The sequence below is a fragment of the Mizuhopecten yessoensis genome, unplaced genomic scaffold (genome assembly GCF_002113885.1).
Source record: "Mizuhopecten yessoensis strain PY_sf001 unplaced genomic scaffold, ASM211388v2 scaffold4025, whole genome shotgun sequence".
Lineage (NCBI taxonomy): Eukaryota > Metazoa > Mollusca > Bivalvia > Pectinida > Pectinidae > Mizuhopecten > Mizuhopecten yessoensis.
In genome coordinates, this window is record NW_018405338.1 from 1,053,991 (window position 1) to 1,074,512 (window position 20,522).

At 31.5% G+C, this 20,522-nt stretch overlaps 1 protein-coding gene across 3 annotated transcripts in view; it reads right to left on the minus strand.

The window, feature by feature from the left end:
* Positions 1 to 6: 6 nt before the first annotated feature.
* LOC110448360 (protein lin-28 homolog) overlaps positions 7 to 20,522 on the minus strand; it is a 70,672-nt gene continuing 50,156 nt past the window's right edge. For all 3 annotated transcript variants that reach the window (XM_021494548.1, XM_021494545.1, XM_021494546.1), the window contains exons 3-4: positions 4,678 to 4,850; positions 7 to 2,878 (exon numbers count right to left, since the gene is read on the minus strand). In XM_021494548.1, the coding sequence (XP_021350223.1) occupies positions 2,653 to 2,878; positions 4,678 to 4,850 (399 nt within the window). In that variant the 3' untranslated portion in view covers positions 7 to 2,652. The remainder of the gene's footprint in view (positions 2,879 to 4,677; positions 4,851 to 20,522) is intronic.

Below are 20,522 nucleotides of genomic sequence, written 5' to 3' on the forward strand. Positions count from 1 at the left end.
GGGGGTGTAAGAAACATAGCACTTATTTGCCGGTAGTTGTAAACCACATAAAGACGCATTGGTTCACAATTCTTTAATCAAATTCAATATTCACATCATGATGATCATTCTTTGTTAAAGAAAAATCTCTAAATTACTTACAAAACCTTCCACATGACACTTAAAACATCCTTATATATCAACCGACCAGATTTGAGATACACTGTGTTTGTCACTGAATTTCAAACATTTGTTCAAATTAAAAAATGTCGACATCACACTTGAAGATAAAATATGCGGAATATTTGTTTTTATAATGATGACGATATAGATATATAATAAAATGTTATATTGTGGTAATAGTCTTGCGTTTATTTTAGTGCGAAGAAATTGATTGGAAAATCACCATTATCAATGGTACATAGAGTATGCTTCGTGCATATTTTCAATCAAGGACAATGCGAAATGTAGCAGGGTATACTTCAAACATCTACAACAGTATATAATAACCAATAATAAATGTTTTAACTAACGTCAAATAATTGGACACCCAAAAATTGAAATTGATCAGTACCTAATAGCGTATGAAATGGCAGTAGATTATCATTTGCAACATACCACACAAATAAGCAGGAAACTGGATTCTTTATAGAACACAAATATGTCAAATTTTAGGTCACTTGCAATATAGTTCTTGTCGAAAAATAAGTCATAATATTTTCTACGTCCACACAAAAAATTATACCTACATCGCTTTACATTCTTTCAAAATAGATATGTCACCATTGTATCTTAGTTTTAAAGGAAGAATGGTTATGTTTGCTTGATATTGACCTGATCCCGTAATTGTTTGGTAGATACAGGAAACACCAGAGATTAGATCAATTCGAGAAAACACGTGTTACACACTTAAAATGCTTGATCACGTGATAAATATATATTATATTTGATCACGTGATACATATATATTATGTTTGATCACGTGACACAAAATATTTGATCACGTGACAAACAAAATATTTGATCATGTGACACACAAAATATTTGATCACGTGATCCACATAAAATGTTTGATATTAGGAATGGAAATACAATGAAATATGATCAAATGAAAATCTTCTTCCACAAACGAATAATTAAAGTAAAACAAAATATTTGTGTTTGTATCAAATCGACGCTTGACTAGTTTCGACAAGCACCATTAAATCATAACAAATATATTGAAAAATAACTCAAGAATAACTCAAGAATAATCTTGCTTTGGTCTTCTGTCTTCTGTAGCTCTGTTATATTGTAGTTATAATTTTGTATAATATTTCCACAAACGTCATGAATATTTCTGAACTCTTGTTATGATAATTCCACCTAGACTCTTATTATTAGACAGCTGCCTTGCACTTCACTATCGTGTTTTGGTATATGTTTTATTGTTAATTCTTCTATGATTTGTCACCAGGATAAAACTGACCCTGTAAATGTTATAAACAGATGTCACGTCTTGTATCATAAAGCACCTAGAAAAATAACATAAACCAATTTTAAAAATTCTATGAAAAATTCTAAGTATACACACAGTCGTGAATTATTCGTGGGCGTGACTTCTCTCGTTTAAATCTCTCTTGTTTTGTAAGAACGGTAATGCAAAATAATAACTCCGGTATCAAAAACGTATACAAATACGACATGCTTCAACTCACAACATAGCAACCCCACAAATATGAGGTAGGTTTGGAAAAAGGTTAAATATTGTTTTCAAGTTTGTTAATCAGGAAAAATTCACAGGTAATCAAATAGTCAAAAAACGCACAAAACAAAAATCACCAGCGGCTTAATATAGCTCCTAGAGAACAATGAGTTAAAAATAGGATGTACAATAAACTTCATTGTATTTTATCTCTCTCCCTAATTTCGTTTTTGACATTTTATTACTACTGGACAAACTAAATTGTGTTTAAACGTGATTTGAATTCTTGAAAATTTCCTGACAAACACATGTTTATACATCATTAAAACGAACACAAGTTATCTGACCAATAACACGAAAATAACAACTTACATTACAAATAGATCATATTATACGGAATTCAAATAACGTTGATGAGGTAGGTCACGTTGATTAAAAAGTCACAGAAAGACAACTGCTCGCTTCACTGTCTACATCACTCTCAGTCCGATACCCAAGCCCATACACTGGATTAGATATGGTAGTAAACAATCACATGACCTTATATTTCAAAGCTTCATCTACTAATATTGATGTTTCTTATTATCAGAGGACTACTAAAAATCCTCGTATATGTTGATTTAGATATTACAATTTCAATATTTTAATTATCACAGAATGAAAATGATATTGAAATTGCCGTTTTTTTGGTAGGAAAACTGCTTGGACAACCAGGCTTCAGACGAAACCTTATTTCTCGAAATAAGAAACACAATCGAAATAGTTATCAAGATGAAGTAGTTGTATTTGTCAATTTAAAAAATACGACTTTTGAAAACAAAATGTGCGTAACATTTGACTGACTTGGTGATCTCCTTTTAACCGTTATAGGCATATGTAACTTTTCTATAGTCTCCTCTTCACATCCAGAGCACTAAAAGATGACTTCATTTGTTCATGAATCACACAAAATACCTGCTGAAAGTGGAATCAGTAGTCATCTCTTGTCATCAAACGGGGTAAAACATATTACTACCGTGATCCGCTTCGTGCCCATTTCCCATACCGGAAGCTCCTCCGCCATTTGTATCATTACGCGACCGTTTCACTGGTTCCTTCATTGGGCAATCAGCAATCAAATGGTCGACAGACTTGCAGTTGTGGCAGCGTTTTGGTAAGGGACCATGAGGGCATTTAGCCGCTATATGGTTCCCTAGATCACCGCAATTGTAGCACCTGTGAATACAGAATTAAGGACGGGATATTGAAAAGACCATATACTAGTTAGGTGGTCAAGAACTACACTTCAAAAACATACAGAAGATCACACAGCATGCTAGTAACAGTAATCGATAATCTCTATAGCAAAAAAACCCCGATCACAATCTTCAATTAATCAATCAAAACTATCACAAACTTCAATCAATCAATTAGTCAATCACTTAATTAGCTTGTTACGATATATTCAATTAATGTAAAATATTTTAATCTTATTAGGAATTAATTATAAAATGTATTGTCATTTAATCACCTGTTAATCAAACAAACCAATCAATCAATCAATCTATTAATCATACACAATAGTGACTCTATATAGAAATATTACCCGTACGAATAAGTGTATCAGCATTTGTATAATACTTGCTAAATAAAGAAAAGCTACAGATATAGATTTTTTTATTTATATTCATAAGATTTTTGGTCTATTCAGAGATATTACAAGTATTGATAAATGTATTTATTATTAAACCATAATGGCTAAAGAACGTAATAGCTTTACAATAGAGGCTAAATATAAATATTGCAGTTATGGAAAAATGCATTTATAGTTATACTTCAGTGCTATAAATATATTTTAATAGTCAGACAATATTGACTAAAGACAGAAATATCACAGCTGATGAACAAATAACTTTGTTTTTACAAAATATCAATCAGTTTGTGCCAATTTATCGGATGATATTGAAATCAGATTAAAGGAATATATCTAATATTTTTCGATGTAGGTCACTGTGGTAATTTGTTTTATTTGCATTTATCATTATCGAAAAATAGTTTGATAGATCGCAATATTTAATATAATTGAAGCAACAGTATGCTTCCCGTTTTCGTATAGTTTATAATATACATTGTACTTAACTTAAAAATACGTAATTGGCAAATGACTTAAAACCTTTAAGAACTGATTCAAAATCTGAGACCATCCTGATAATCATTTATATGTTTCTGATTGAACCTATTAAATTAAGTAATCACTTTGATATTAACGAAATTCTTAGAACAACTTCATCAAAAGTGTTTATTTTTCTTAATGCATACGACTTTCTATTCAATTGATAATGAATACGATATAGTAAAATATTTATAATGAATACGACTTTCTTTTTATTCATAATAAATACGATTTTCTATCACATTTATTATATATACGATTTTCTATTATATTGTTATTATAATGAATACGATGTTCTTTTACATCTACATTTAAATGAATACAACTTTCTATTCAGTTAACAATATTTATAATGAATATGACGTTTTGCTGCATTTATAATGAAATGACGTTTTTACGACTTGCGAATACTTTTCTCTATTAAGTTGATAATGAATACATACGACGTTCTATTACTGTTATAATGACTACAATTTTCTATTCCTTTTATAATGAATACGACGTTTAATTTTATCTATAATGAATACGACTCTCTTCTTCATTTATAATGAATATGACTTTCTACTACATTTATAATGAAAACAAAGTGGTATTATATATATAATGAATATGACTCTCTATTACATCTATATTGAATATCATTTCTTAACATCTATACAAATACAATGGATGATATCCTTATTTTTAACATTAACATTTATATCGTTTTAATACACTATTCACTAAATGTTGCTTGATATATTTCTTTTTAAATGAATATTCTACACCTCTATTATGAAAACAATATTCAAATGAAAATAATAAATTGTTTTTACTTCAGGTATAATTTCGACTAAACTAGATTTGCAGAACTTCAAATCACCTTATTTTTCTGAATTTCTTTCGTGAAAGAGGTCTTCTGTCACTTCCCCTGCACTCAGATCCCGAGGGGCCGCAAACAAACGTCGCCTCCACACCTTTATCGGAAGGTTTGCTTTCAAACTCAACCTCCTCCCCATCTGCCAAACTCCGGAATCCAGACTTGTGCACGACCGACTGAAAACGATAACGTATATTTAAATATATAGCAAAGCTTATTCAACTTATTTATTGCCATTGTCTGTCAGATAAGTTAAATATAGATCCATATATTTCCAATGTTAAGATTTTGATTTTGTAAAAATATATACTATGGACTGTTAGAAGGTGAGAGAATAAAAGAAGGAGTGTTATGTATCACTCTATGACATTGTATGACATAATGCTCAACACATTTGTCACAGTGTACCTGCCTACCAGTCTACCAGAATGTATCACCCCTGTGAAATATAGAAAGAAAAATCCCACCTCCATGACAATATTATAGAGGTTCAGTACTATAGGCTTTTTCGAGTCTTTGAACCTGAAAATCTTATACCAGTTTTTGAGCTTTCTCTTTTTACATCAAACAGAAGTGACTTAGTATATTTACAACACATTTCTATAGTGTTAGCTACCTTTTCCAATGTACCTTCACTTTTTAAGGATATCTGCACCTGTTCCGTTCTATTTAGGGCTTATCTACGCATACTCCGTTTAATTGAGGACCTATTTGTACATACTCCGTTTTATAGAGGACTTCGCTCTAAATACTCCGTCTTATCGAGGACCTATTTGCACTAACTCCATTTAATTGACGACCTCATTCTACATACTCCGCTTATAAAGGACCTTTTCCCACTTACTCCATTTTATTGAGGACTTTTCTCCACATATCTCGTTTTGTTTAGAAATAATGTTTTATACTCAATTTCACTGAGGGGAGCTTTTGCTTCGTTTAGTTGAAGACATATTCCGCTTTATTGGGGACCTTTGTGCAAATAGTCCGTTTATTCTAGGTCCTTTCTGAACACAAACACAAAAAAGGTATTATTAATTGCTTATCTGCACATGTTCACTTATCATAAATTCATTCTAGACGTATATCTGAACTCATATTAAAACTTTGCTTATTTAAGCGAAAACCCTTATTAAATAAAACTGGCCTTGTTAAGTGTCCTGTAGGCAATGCAACATGTTCAGCGAAGACCTTGCTGAACGCTTATTTCAAAAGCTGTTGTCAGGGAGTTCGGTAAACTAACAGAAGCTAATCTGCACACGCATACATATAAACAAGCTAAATCAATAAATAAGTTCACTCTAGTTAGCGCGTCCAAGACCCGCCTCCTTCCAGGACTGGCCAATATTTAGTATTGGAACGTAACTGTGACAACCGCGCCGTTTTTCGATTCCTCACATTAGCTACACAGACGAATCGATAGTCTAGTGGAACAATTTTATGCTAGCTAGAGCAAGGAGCGAAACGCTTTCAATATTCATTAAATATATCATTGTATTGACTTATTAGTCCCATATTTGATCCCAAATGTGTATTTGCCATGCTAAAGCATAGATAACGATTACATTTTATCATAAATTTACACATTGAGAGTTGAAGAATCTGTAAATACCGATTTCCAATACAATGAAGCACAGTAGCAGATATTTATTATCGGTCATTCGTACCTGTTTTCAGGTAAAAATAAGCAATAAATGTTGTTATTGTGCCGCCAATACTGCCTCAAGTGTGCCATATATTGAAGAGTGAAGGTGTTGATTAGCTGACTTGTATCTAAGCCTATTGTATTCAAGCAATAAAATATTATATACCGGAATGTGTTTCGCTTAGTCAGATATCTGCCCTTCACAGATGAACGCAATATTCGCCAAGTGCAATTGAACTTCCTATGTATGTTCTACTGTCTAGTGTGTAAAAATAATGGCAGACAAGAAGAAAAAATCGCCTTCATGAAGGAGGGCGAAATTAAAAGCGAATATTTCCCGGTAACCTTACCAGATGACACAAATGTATATCTGAACAGTGAACATCACTGTTGTTCTAACTATTAAGAAAAAAAAGTAGAAAAAAAAAGTAAAAATAAACAAAACAAAAAAGCTCAAACAATTATTTCACCACCCCTACATTTTTATACTGGATTTGCCACATCTTTGATATGGTAAGGTTCAAATGTGACTTTAGGGGTGAAAGAATTAAGGGTCATTCTAGCAGTGGAGTGATTAATAATAAGTTCATCCGGTTAAAAAAAAAAAATAGGAGAATAAAATACAGAATCATTGGTAATTGCATAGCCAATCTTATATTTACCATTTATAACTACTTTTTCATTTTGAATATTAATTTATCAAATCATTTTATTTTTCAAACATATTACAATTGTCTTTTGACAGATAGGAAACTTAGCAATCCAAATAACTGACAGTTTAAATGCATGGAATGGTTAGTGTAATGCACTATAAATAATAATATTTTAAACTCAATTATATTTAGAAGAAAATATACACAGTCCTCTTTTTCAACTATATTTTTAAAGGAGCAGTTGCATTATAAATTGTGTTTTGAACATTTAATCACACTGTGTATATTTAATAATAGCTAGTTTGTGTTATATAAATTACCGTCAGCAATTAATAAATGGAACACGAGGTATGTATGGAGGAGAAACAGCAGCTTCTACTATGCCTCCACAGAACGGCTGGTCTATTTTTATAGAACGATGAGCTAATTCTGGAAACAGGTTTACGTGCTTGTCTTGTGGTGGATGCGCAATTGGTGATATTTACGCTCAGTTCTGACATACAAACCGTTTGGCAGATTGCCATTATGTATTTAGAGAATCTGTGTACTCCACGAAGAAGAGTATAGCTAGCACTGCTTCACCAAACGAGACACTCACTACATCGGTGATGCGGATTTCAACGTAAGAATGGATACCTGCATTACGTATTCCATGTTTTTTTGGTTTTCACAACCACAAACACGATTAACTCATTCGCCCCTGAAGACACATTTTAACTCTTCCAATTCAAAGGTTGGAATAGTACATCGTGCAATTTCAGGGGTGAATGAGTTAAAATGATAATTAATTATAGTAGTACGCTGAAACTAAAACATTTCAGACAGAAAATAAACTTTTTGACGTTACCGAGATGAATATTTTATATAACGACACCAAGTTTAATGAATCCCCTATCCCTGTGGTCATTTCGTTGGGAGCGTAGTGACCAAAGTCCATTAAAAGCCACACCTTCGCATCAATTTCCAAAGAAGAAGCGACAAAATTTACGGTACACCCTAAGGACAATTCGTGTGGAACCTAATGGAGATAGCAACACGTATAGCTGGCATATTTTCTTTTACTCATTCACCCCTGAAATTTTATTATAAACTTTTCCAACCTTTGAATTGGAAGAGTTCAAAAGTGTCTTCAGGGGTGAATGAGTTAATTTGATAACTTAAAAATAAGCAATCATTTTGTTGAGATATTCTAAATTTCCCCTCAAGAGATTACAAGTGAAGGCCACCAACACGAGATCATGGTCAGATAACAATTGAAAATAAGATGATTATAACAACTGGTAAATACTTAAACGACCATTAAAGTATATATTTTATATAAAAAATGGACGTAGTTTCAAATGTTATGCACGTATCTCGTTTATCAGACTCAAACGTGGTCATTGTCCACTTTTAAGTGTTTGATGAAATACTGGCCAGCTGATATGACCACAAGTGACGTTAATAATCAATGAATATGTTCTATGTTAATCCGAATCATGAAATACATAATAACATAACGTAAAGTAATATGTGATAAAACTGATTATTCTGTTATCTAAAGTAACTAAAAATAAAATAATAATGATAATGATATATATATATATATAACATGTTCATTATTAACAGATTGGTAACAAAACAATTCCTTAAACAAAATCTTCAATAAAACAATTTGGTTGAAAACATATATCTGTGAATACGTTCAACAAAATTATTGTATGCATTAAAAATTGACTGATGTAACTGTATAACCTCTTTTTTGTTCTAGTAACAGAATTTTAGGCAACATTTCTTTTATTTGCCCATCGTTTACCACTATTTAATAGTCAAATTTCGATATAAGGTCATTCTTGTGTCATTATAAAGTAATATCTCTATATCATGCACCTCCTTTAGTATTCTTCTTCAGTAATACCTCGATAGTATGCCAGTCTTTTGTTACAATATCTCGTTATAATGTCCTAAGTTTAACATCTTATACCATATACTGAGAAACCTCGATATAATGCCCTAAGTTTAACATCATATATAAATTCTCAGTAAAACTTACTGATACATCCTTTTTTATTTTAGAACTCACCATTGTAATTAGCAATTTAGTAATAACTCTCCTTCTTTACAAAGCCCAAATCATTTTTCACGCAATAATATTATTGAACTAACAATAAAATACAATGAAAATTTATCATTTATGAACAATAAAATGATTGGCAAAATATGTAATGTTGCATCATATACATTGCAACAGTTATTAAACTCAATAACTGTGTATAAATATTGTGTTTTTCGATTTTCACAAAAGTATAACCAAATATGTTAAACAGGTTAAAGAGGTCAGTGTATTTATTACAACATCTCTTAAACGGTCGTTGCCCTCATTTCCGTTAGGCCAGGCTACATGGTTTACCCTAATTGCTGATGCTCAATGAAATTTGGTCGGGTGGCCTATTTTAGTGAATCTAAAAAGGTCAATGTACACATAAACATTAACTGTTTTTCTGATGAGCAGTGTGCTCTATGTATATATATATATATATATATTATGAGGGAGTGGCGGTATGGTATGGTATAGGTACCACTTATCTTACACCACTATATGCCTCTTTCTCTATACAAACAGAAGTACGATGTAGGTTTTTTTCTAGGTGCTTCCACAACCTGTTTTGCTTTCACTTGAAGAGGAAGCCCATCTCATCTGTCATGGTATAACAATTATTCATAGGGAGTAACCGCAACTATGTACTTCGGAATTCCTATTTTAATAGTGTAATGTTCACATGATGAGCTTCTGACCTACATGGAAAACAACATGCCTTGTGCTGTATGAACATAGCTTACTCCTCCACATAAATTGCCATAAGCTAGGATCGACAGCAAGATAGTATCACCGACCTGAATATATAAGTTATTTTGCCGCTGACCAATCGACGCTGACAAATCGACTCAAACGAAATCGCTGGAAAAAAATAATCAATCCATGGGGCTGCATGATGTTCGGCTTTTCATGACTGTGACCAGAAATGTGTCGTGTTTACGAGATTGCAAACACCGAGCGAGATTAAGCCTTATACAAATTTGTTGTGAACAAATTGGGACTTTAGGGTGTAATTTATTGGATAAATTATTATAATCAGCAAGGTTAACCGAGGACATTGACCAGGGTCCAATTATGTAAAGGATCGTTATCTTGAATACAGAATCCTTTTTTTTTTTTGTTAATTTAAATTTCATGTAAATAATTGCAGAAACAGAAAGTACTTTGACGCCAACTGCAAAATTTGGATAATTATGAATAAAAAAAACCCCATATTAGTGAAAACATATTTAGAAAACATATACAAGTGATATTAAAGATGACACGAGACTAACAATACATGAGTACTGTCTGCTTTATCAAGCAATGAAGAAACAATAATTCTGGTTTGATGTAGTATGTCAAAATGTGAATAAGACTGATTGAAATCACGGTACAAAACATAAACTTGTTATGTTTTGATATTTATGAAAATCTATATTCAATGACTTGATTTGAAATGCAGTTGGGCAATGACCTTTGAGGAAAAAGTGGGTCCCTAAAAGGCAAACACATTCTGACCTTATTTTTTCATCCGATCCATTGATAAGGGTACAGGAAAATTATTTATTTACCCAAGCTATTTGATATGTTATGGTCCTGTCCATTGCACTGATTTTAAGACACCTTGTTACCTTTCTATAACAGGAACATCCGATAACAAAAGGTTACCCATTATAGAAAACTGACTTGATTATTCATCTTTGTACGTCATTGATAAAGTATTTTCGTATTTGAAATAAATTCACATATCGAGAAACATAACAAAACAGTACTTTCATGGTGGTTGAAATTTATAAGATAGACGTGCTCTAATTGATATCTTAAATAATATGCAAATATATACATAACAGTATATAATATAGAAATAATTTTAAAAATCGTTCTATTTTAATGTGCTATCGTTATTTTTTTTATTAATACATTATTTATGAACATGTAATTTCCATTGCCATAGAAAACTGCATAATTCGATAATGTTTAATTACAGGATTTCAAAATGGTAATTAATTATGGCATTTACTCCTTTGATATTGACGATGACTTCATAAAATGTTATTACTTGGATTTACATATAATTTCATTCTTAACATTTTTGAAGTTGCTTGATCAATTTTTATACTATTTATATAAAGGGGGACTTGAGCAAGTCTATCTGATAAGCGTTTAAATGCATAGATAAAACGTAAAATGTAAAACATACGGAATAAAATGATATTGTCGAGACCCCTGAAAACATATTTTGATATCGATTTCTAAATTCATAAAAATGCCATTTCTGTATCTGATCATTCCATGTGCTTCATAAAATAGTTTTTAGCCAATAATACATATGGTAAGGTTGCAAAAAGCGTTTCCTCAAGAGACCCACAAATGAAGCTGAATGCTACATGTGAAAAGGAATTTGTAAGACACATTATAAGCAAAAAGATTGAACATGTCGGACACAGGACTAATAGCTTCGCAGATAATCTCAACATAATATAAGACTTTAAGCAAAAGTAAATAATTACTTATTAAGATTTCCTGAATGCTATATTGAGAGATATGATAATATGATAATGACGCAAACTAAAGGGCAGAGAGAAGAGCGAGGAGTTAACCAAGAACATGCTAGCAACATTATGTTAATAGGTTCAGACCAGAAATTGAAAGATTTACACCACTGCCCGACTGTCGTATCGATTTTAGTACTAACGACACATTTTCTCCTTCGCGGCCATCGAGAGCTATCTGGCACTGAACATGCAACAGTCAACAAACGAATTGATTGCATTCTGGCACAGCCTGCCTCTTTCAGAGGACTGCTGACGGAATAAGATATATAATCAAAGCTTGTCCTTCATTACAAACACCCATGTTTTGACCTGTTCAAAAATACTAAATGAATGCCTATTTTACAATCACAAAAGTGATTATATTCCTAATATATTTCTTCGAACAGCTGTCTTTTTCCTATTTCAGACGAGTAAGTAAAATAGTGTCTTTTCCTTTAGGAATGTGTGTTGACGTTGGTCATACTTTTTATATAATTTATCTATAATGCTAGTCTTAAATGTTCTTGTCACGTGTTTTTTTTTAAATTTGCATATTGGTTGATTTAGTATCTAGAAACATTATTTTTTCCTTAAACCTGATATTTTTGTATTATGTTTCATTGACGTGTCAATATTGTTTCAGGTATGTAACAAACGTCACCGATCAAGTAACGTACTTAATAAATCACACTCATTGATCTACTTTATTTCATGATACTTCAAGACAACTACAGCAGAACGTTTATACTAGCTAAGTGTCCAAAATTCGTTTAAGGCAATCTTTCGTCACGGAGATAGTACTATGTGAATACTCGCTTCTTTTGATAATGATGAGTAAACTCAATACACCAAACAAGGAAATCCATCGAAATCGTTATTTCAAAATCTAGAAGGTAAGTAAACAAGTGAAATCGCAATCTTGACTTAATGCGCCATTAAAGTTACAAGATTCCTGTGTGATGCTGACATCATCTAGAGCTTGTAAACAAGGACCAGACATAACTTTGAAAATATGTCAACTATGCAGTAAGAAATATTTTAATGTATTCAGTGCATTTTTATGTATTATTGCTGCCACTGAGATGTAGCTTTCCATCCATCATGTCATGCGTGCGTCATCTGTTGCCTTAATTGCATGTTACGGTCGTACCATCAAAAAGTAATTAGACACACGACCATATTCTACCCCCAAAAGGTCGCTATCTGAATCATTTAACATGATGTTTTATGTTTCTAAAATTCTTTTTGTTTTGTTTCCTCTCTTAGAGAGATGTTCGCATGGAATGTTATGACGTTTTTATATGTTTGATTCACATATTTGATGGTGAAAGGTAGAAATTAACTCCACCTGTTGATGGGGTTATAATTATACATTTTGTTTCACATATTTAAGGAATATACTTTTATGGTGTTTCAAATATTGATGTGTACATATGTTTTACATAATGTGTCTTAAAACGAAATAACTGTTTAACATATTAAAATGTATATACATTGTATATTTATAAAAATCTGTATCACATATTGCTGTTGTACAAATAAATGGCATTTGATATATAAATAGTATATGTTCTATGAACACAAATCATAATTTAATCAAAGACATATAAATCTACAAATATTTCATATATTAATGGCATAAGCTTTTATACTAATATACCTGGATGGTAATTATGTTTTGTTCAACATATTTATGAAATAATTAAACACCGTTTTATAAAATTCGTTGCATGTGCTCCACTTACTTTAAACATAGTGATGAACTCACTCTATTTATTTTGTGTTTCAAGCAAGAAAATATTAAGTCTCATTCATTTTGCAAAGAAATTTTGTATTTCGAGGTTAACGTTGTATAATATTTAACATGAAGATGGGCTTAGAGTGATGCTGTATGTAAGTTTTAGCTTTTGCAAGGGACATTATTTTGTGGTATGTATGCTTTTAATTTGCTGGTAGTCTGATCAAAATGATTTTCGCAAATCAAAAAGACATAATTTAATGTAAAGGTTCACATCTATGGGTGTTTTAATATATTAATGTGGTTCTAAAAATTATATTTCATATGATGTTACTTAAACAAATGTAATTTCTGGACAGGTTTTATAAATGTTGATTAGAATGATTTTCTTCGGATTAATCTATCTTAACCAAAGACCATTAAAACCAAATACACCTCGGACAACACAAGTGTAAGTACAAAGGATTGTATATAGTGAGATCTAGATAACAATCCAACTACAGAAGTTAGTCTTAGTACGAATATTTTCTCAATGTCACTCTATCTGTTTCCTATAGTTGTTAAATTTATGTTGATACTTATATTCCTATTCATGAATAATAAACTCATTTCTAGTCTATCTCTATAATGCAATATATTTCCTTCAATCAAAAGATATTTACAAAAAATATTTCCCCCTGAATAACAAATCGTAATTTTATAGTACCCGAGTTTCCATGAAAGATGCTATATACATTATACTAGAATGCCTGCATCTTGGAGACACTCATAGAGGCCATCCCTAATCGATAGTGTCTCTGTCGGCAGTAGTCTATCCACTGTGCTGACCCCAATGTACCGGTCATTTCTCTGCTTGACCTCCCTACTGACCCTTCCCTGGCATGGCCTATTTTACGACCGGAAGTGTAATCACAATGGACGGTTATTTGTAGAAGAAGCTTCAGGACGGATGAAATGATTTTGTCCTGATCTCCATGTAAATGATGTCTCGTCCTTGCTGGTTATTTTCATAAACGAAAAAAAAGAAAATATAAAAGATTTATTCAAATTGATTCATTCTCTAAATTAGTTTGTGTTCTTGGCTCCAGCATTTCAATCTCATTATACCATTTCCTGCTCTTGACATATGCAGTTCAATCTATCTGAATTTAAGCATTAGTTTCATTTACGATATTGTATTAGATAATCATCGCCCTTTTGCAATTAATATAATTCAAAAGCGAAATATTCAGAAGTATGTCGCCATAAGTGCGACTTTTCTTTTTTATATTTTGTAATAATTGTTTTATAAAAATGTAGCAGAAAAAATAAATGATATATCTAAATAGCAGAAAAAAGATATGATATATCTAAATAGCAGAAAAAAGATATGATATATCTAAATCTTAATAAACAACCAATCTTTTTTTCATTCACATCCATTTGAATACGAATATTCAAAATTCTTCATGAAGTTTAATTATATAAAATGATACAGCGATATTGCCAGAATATTTAAGAATTAAAATACACGTTGTATCAATTGATTCCTTTTTGTTGTTACAGATAATTAACTGGCTGAAAGATAATCTAATACATAGTATGAACGCGAAATGTTGAAAACTCCATATGGATTATTGCCTCATATTTTGATGTGTAAATTTGTCCTTCAAAGACAAATAATTTAAAGACTTGTTAGCTTAATTTTCAGAATCATTGGTCTTTTTTTATATTTTAAAACTAAAGCATATTAGCTTGTAAATATATTTTCATTTATAGAAGCATAATGGTAATAATAAAACTATTACACGTGCAGTTTAAAATACGTAAACTAACATGTTGAAAACTACTCTATAAGCACATTAACTCATAAAGTTAACAAAAATAGACTGAAACACATTTCATCCTGAATAACGTAAAAGTATAACAAAAATGAGTTAAATCACGAGCATCAAACGCAATGATCACCAAATCAACCTAAGATATGTATATATTTACATTACTTTTGAAAATTTATAATTAATTTGTTATATGATACATATTTCTTTACATTTTCATATATTTAAACCTACTAAATATCTATTATTTTCACAACAGATTTATTAAGATATTTTATATAATTTCACCTAACCACATGTCTTAAAGATAGTTATTTTTACAACGATTAATCTTCGGTTACAAGCTAATCGAGGTAATATGCGATAACACCAACATATCTCGTAAATGATATATTGTTTATTTGTGTTTATGTATTTTATGTTGTAGTATTGTTTCATTGTGCCTCTTTATCTTTGTAAGATATATTGAGCACTGTTGTTCTTACTTCTTTGCCCATATATCTATGTCAGTTGTTCAGATCCAGTGCCCATATTGGATCATACTGTCGTTATGACATACGAGACCGTTAACCTATTTACAACATATATATATGACATATTGAACAACTTTCGTTGTCTTTTTTGAAAACATATTTCCCTTCATGGTTAGGTATCACGCAATGCATGGCCTAGAAGAATACCATCAAGGTAACAAAAAGGTCTTATAAAGACAAAGGAACGTTCCTCTATAAACTATATTATATTCCGCATATCATCTTCACCCCATGATACACAATATCAAAACATTTTTGCTGAAAATGTAATTCAAGTAATATTGTTTCCTAATGAACAACGTGTTGGTCATTCTTACTAGAATAACCAATTTACCCCTGCAGACACATTTCAACTCTTCTAATTCAAAGGTTGGAATAGTTCATTATGAAATAGCAGGGGTGAACGAGTTAATAGCATATTCATGTTTGTCGTACAATCATGGTCGATTGTTTCAAACTTTCAGTATCAGATTATAATCATAGTGTAAGGTTAACAATAACACAAATGAACAAAAGTATTTTAACAAATTATCTTTTTATATTTTTATCACAAACATTTTTAATGAATTTTTATCAATGTAAGATAATCAACTGATACACGAACTTACACATTCGAATGACATTCGAAAGAAATAGAAATCTTTTTTTTCCGTATGATGTAATGTGAACATTTCTAATGTCACTTTCATATGTAATTGTTAAAAACTTTAGATTGTAGAGCTGGACCTAGCAGGTCTAATTTAAGTTTTGTTCATGTATTTATTTTTTCCGAAATCCTCATGATTAAGTTTCTATTACCTGAATGACACAAAAGCTAAATTTTATAAAAAAAAAAAAAAAGTTTTTCTCGTAAGAAATAGTAACTATAAAAATAGAACATAAAAATATACACTGCAAACTTCTATATATTACATTTATCTCTAAATTAAACAAAATGTCTTGCTACGTGAGACGTGCTTGTTAAAACTGATTGGGGTAACTTTATAAAGATGATTGGAAATATAAATCGCAGCTAAAGGAGGAGGTAGCTCTCCAATATCTAAAATATAACGAACAATGCAATCATTTAACATAGTTGGAAAAAAATGAATTTTTAGCATCTGATACATAGATGTATACAGAACAATAGAATCATGGGGAGTAGCAAATGCATTGATAAGCTGTTAATACCTAACATGCATGACTTGCCACTAGAATGGACAGCACAAACAACTAAGGATGCAAACATGTGGATACCCCGATAACATGACATACTGCAGAGTTATATTGAAGTATCAAGGATTAAATAATTTGACATTGATGACATTTTTATCAAAATTGTCATTCTTAATTGTTTTCATCGTTCCTTTGGAATGTGCATATCTATGTGTTTCCTATAAATAGGAAAATATCTGTTTGAAAATCAAAATAAATCAAAGATTTAAACGAATTATGTTACTGATTTTTTTTATTTAATTTGTTTACAAATGATATATTAAAATAAATCAAAAATGTTATTGAACTATCAGACAGGAGAAAGAGCAGGAGTAGGAGGAAACAAACCCAACGTAGTCCTGAATGTAACTGCAGATACATAAGAACAGCTATCAACACAAACATAAATTTATATCCAAATCGTTTTTGTTGTTGTTGTTGTTGTTGTTGTTGTTGTTGTTGTTGTTACAGCTTCTAAAGGACGTGAAATTATTTTTATGAGACCGAGATCTAAATGGCGAATGTCCTCGTTGAAGCAGAAGACGCTCCTCCTTCTGAAACACCTGGTATTATTATCCTCGTCGTGGTTTAAAAGGTCTTCTTGGAGATCTTCCGTTTGCACTATTTTCATCGACTTTGACTCAGTATTTAAGTTTTGTTATCCTTCAATATTTTCTTGTTACCTTTTGAAATCTGTCTTTCCTTATCCATTTTTAAATAATGATATTTTCCTTCATATTCTGTAGATGATACGGTTTGGTTCCCTTTTCTTGGTTTACTTCACTAATCTAAGGACATATTAACTGGTTAACCAAGAAAACCTGTCTAATCCGACACTTCACTGTCTAAGTTTAATCAACTTATGGGGAAAAGCATGATTGTTATGTTCTACTTATTCTTATACAATATGACATCTTATACAGTAACATCTCGTTATACTGCCACTCTTTTCCCAGAGAAAAATGATGTCATAAAGGGGTTTGGCGATATATTGAGAAAAAATTATAGTAAAGAAAAAAAATGGCCGTGAAATATATTGGCGGCAAGTGAGGTGGCTAATGCAACGAAGGGCAATATATCGATGTGTTACAGACACCAGTGACATCACTATCGATGCTTCAATTACCAGAGATAGTGATTAAAAATCATACTTTACAAACACACAAATATATTACTCTTTTTTCTTGATATATATTGCAGCTCATTAAATTTGCCATCTCGTTCACTATTAACTTTTACATAGTCTCTTTCAAAACAGCCGATGAACACTTCGCCTAACCCCCTTTTAGTGGCACTTATTGTCAGTGGACCTATGATGTCAGTATGATGAAGTTTCACCGAGTAAAACAGATCTTTCCAATTTGTTAAACCATAGTAACAGGTAGGATATTGCTATTTCATTACTTAGAATGTATATAATATTTATATGCATGTATGTCTATGTTACATGTCAGATATGTATATATGGAGAGCAGAGTATAGCATGTAAGCGGATTACTCACACGAAACTGATATAAAAACCATGTACAGACGTTATAAAATTGAAACTAAATTACTTGTCTTTATTCAGATGTACCTAAAATAGAACATCTGCAATCTTATTAATTTTACACAAAAGTTACATATATGCTAGTTCTATCGATTTCTACATAGACCCGATCTATACCAAAATCAATACAAGGCTATATATATATCGATGTCAAGCGGATAGAAAGATTGATTGGATTTCTTTCATACAAATATTATTAATACTCCATATCCCACCTTTCTCCGATCCAGTAATAAACCGTCAATATAGCTAAGTTCAGTAGGAAATACATTAACTCATTGCTGTCACAGAGAAGCTGATGGATAAATATCAATATTTTCTATCTTGAAATTCAAATTTGGTTGACCTTATCAATATCGACATCTTTGATATATATAAACTACTGTTTTTATACCTTATACAGGAAGGAACTCAGAACTACAAATGGATACTTTATGTTAGTGTTTTTGGATACGGAAGGAGTGGGAGAACAAAAAGAAAGCAATTCAATTACCTTTCTATGATATAGTGAAACATATATATGAAAAACATAAATATTATTTCATAAACATGCATACTTATTTGACAAATAGTATCACAATTTGTTTAGATGAAGTTACACATATCTACAGTGATGTAATGATAATAATTATTTGGGCTATTTTTCGAGCAAGGCTCTCATCCCTTTTTACATTCTTCAGACAAGACTTATTACTGAATGAAAACAAGACATAAGGTATTAAATATTCTGGAAACACCCTGTTGAACATTACAGACCAGTATTAAAAAGATGAACGAAACACACCCACCCCACAGATGACTGCACCTTAAACTCATTCGCCCCTGAACTTTCATAATGAACTATTCCAACCTTTGAATTGGAAGAGTTCAAATGTGTCTTCAGGGGTAAATGAGTTAAAGTTTGGTTATAGATACAATATGTCAAAAATGAATAACACTTATCATGCAGCTGTAAGATCCTTCTAGGACTCATCGGTGATGCTAGGTCCAACAGTTGGAAACTCAAATTGTCTAAACTACTGTTTAGGTTTTACGCCTCTGCCCTTGTTTCAAGGCAGAGGCGTAAAACCCTCTAAGATTATGATGTTCAAACTTTTATAAACATTCATTTTTTTATGATCGGAAGTATTGTCTGGCTATATATAAGGGGTTCAACTAGGTCATTGGTTACCTACATTTCTTGGGGCTTGGGGGTGGGGGTGGGGTGGGGGATGGATTTGATGTTGATATAGTTAGAATGTCTTTCCTTTTGTTCCTGCTGTTTCCTAGATTTTCATATAGACTATGTATTTTGATAAAGGTATCCTTTTTTACCATTTTGTTCTCCTGTATGAATATTGTATTACTAATGCTGTGATTTCATGCCTAGGGATGAAATTTTAATCTTGTTTACCTAAATATCTGGTCCACACAATTCTGCTGTATAGAGGTTTAGTTCAAATACCCTGTAAACAGCTACATGTAACGTTTGAGATAAGATAGCATGCTAAAACTATATTTGGTAAAATTGCATCCTTGTGAAATATTCTATTAAATAATTCGTTAAAATACAACGATTCAATATTTTTAATATTGAAAAAATTCTGAATATATTTTAACACAGTATATAAATTATACGGACCAAATCGTTCGTATCACACATTTGGAATTATTATGGATTTTAAACTTCTGTTTTTGCTACTTTCTTGTTTAGCATTGATCGAAAACAAATAATCCATTGCTCCCTTTCACGTTTGTAAGCGGTTATCTGGATATACTTCAATATTCCGAGCCACTGAAGTCTCCAAAACAAAATGTATGAGCTTATGTTTTTCAAATGCATGTTTGTATTCTACAGTCATACTAAAAACAAAAAACAAAGTGCCAGGATTAACGGACATAAGAATGGAATATAAAGTGTTTCCGAAAAACCCATTTAACTGTACTAGTGTGTGGTTGTACTAGGAAAGCGGTTTGATCGATACAACGTCACCACTGTCTTGGCACCACACACACACACATGCATGTACGCACACAAAAGTGGGACACCATTGGTAAGTTGTGATGTAAAGAAGCCATAACTTGGTAACAAAAGGACGAGCATTGCTTAGACGACCACTGGTAACGATACCCAACGTTACGCGTGTTAC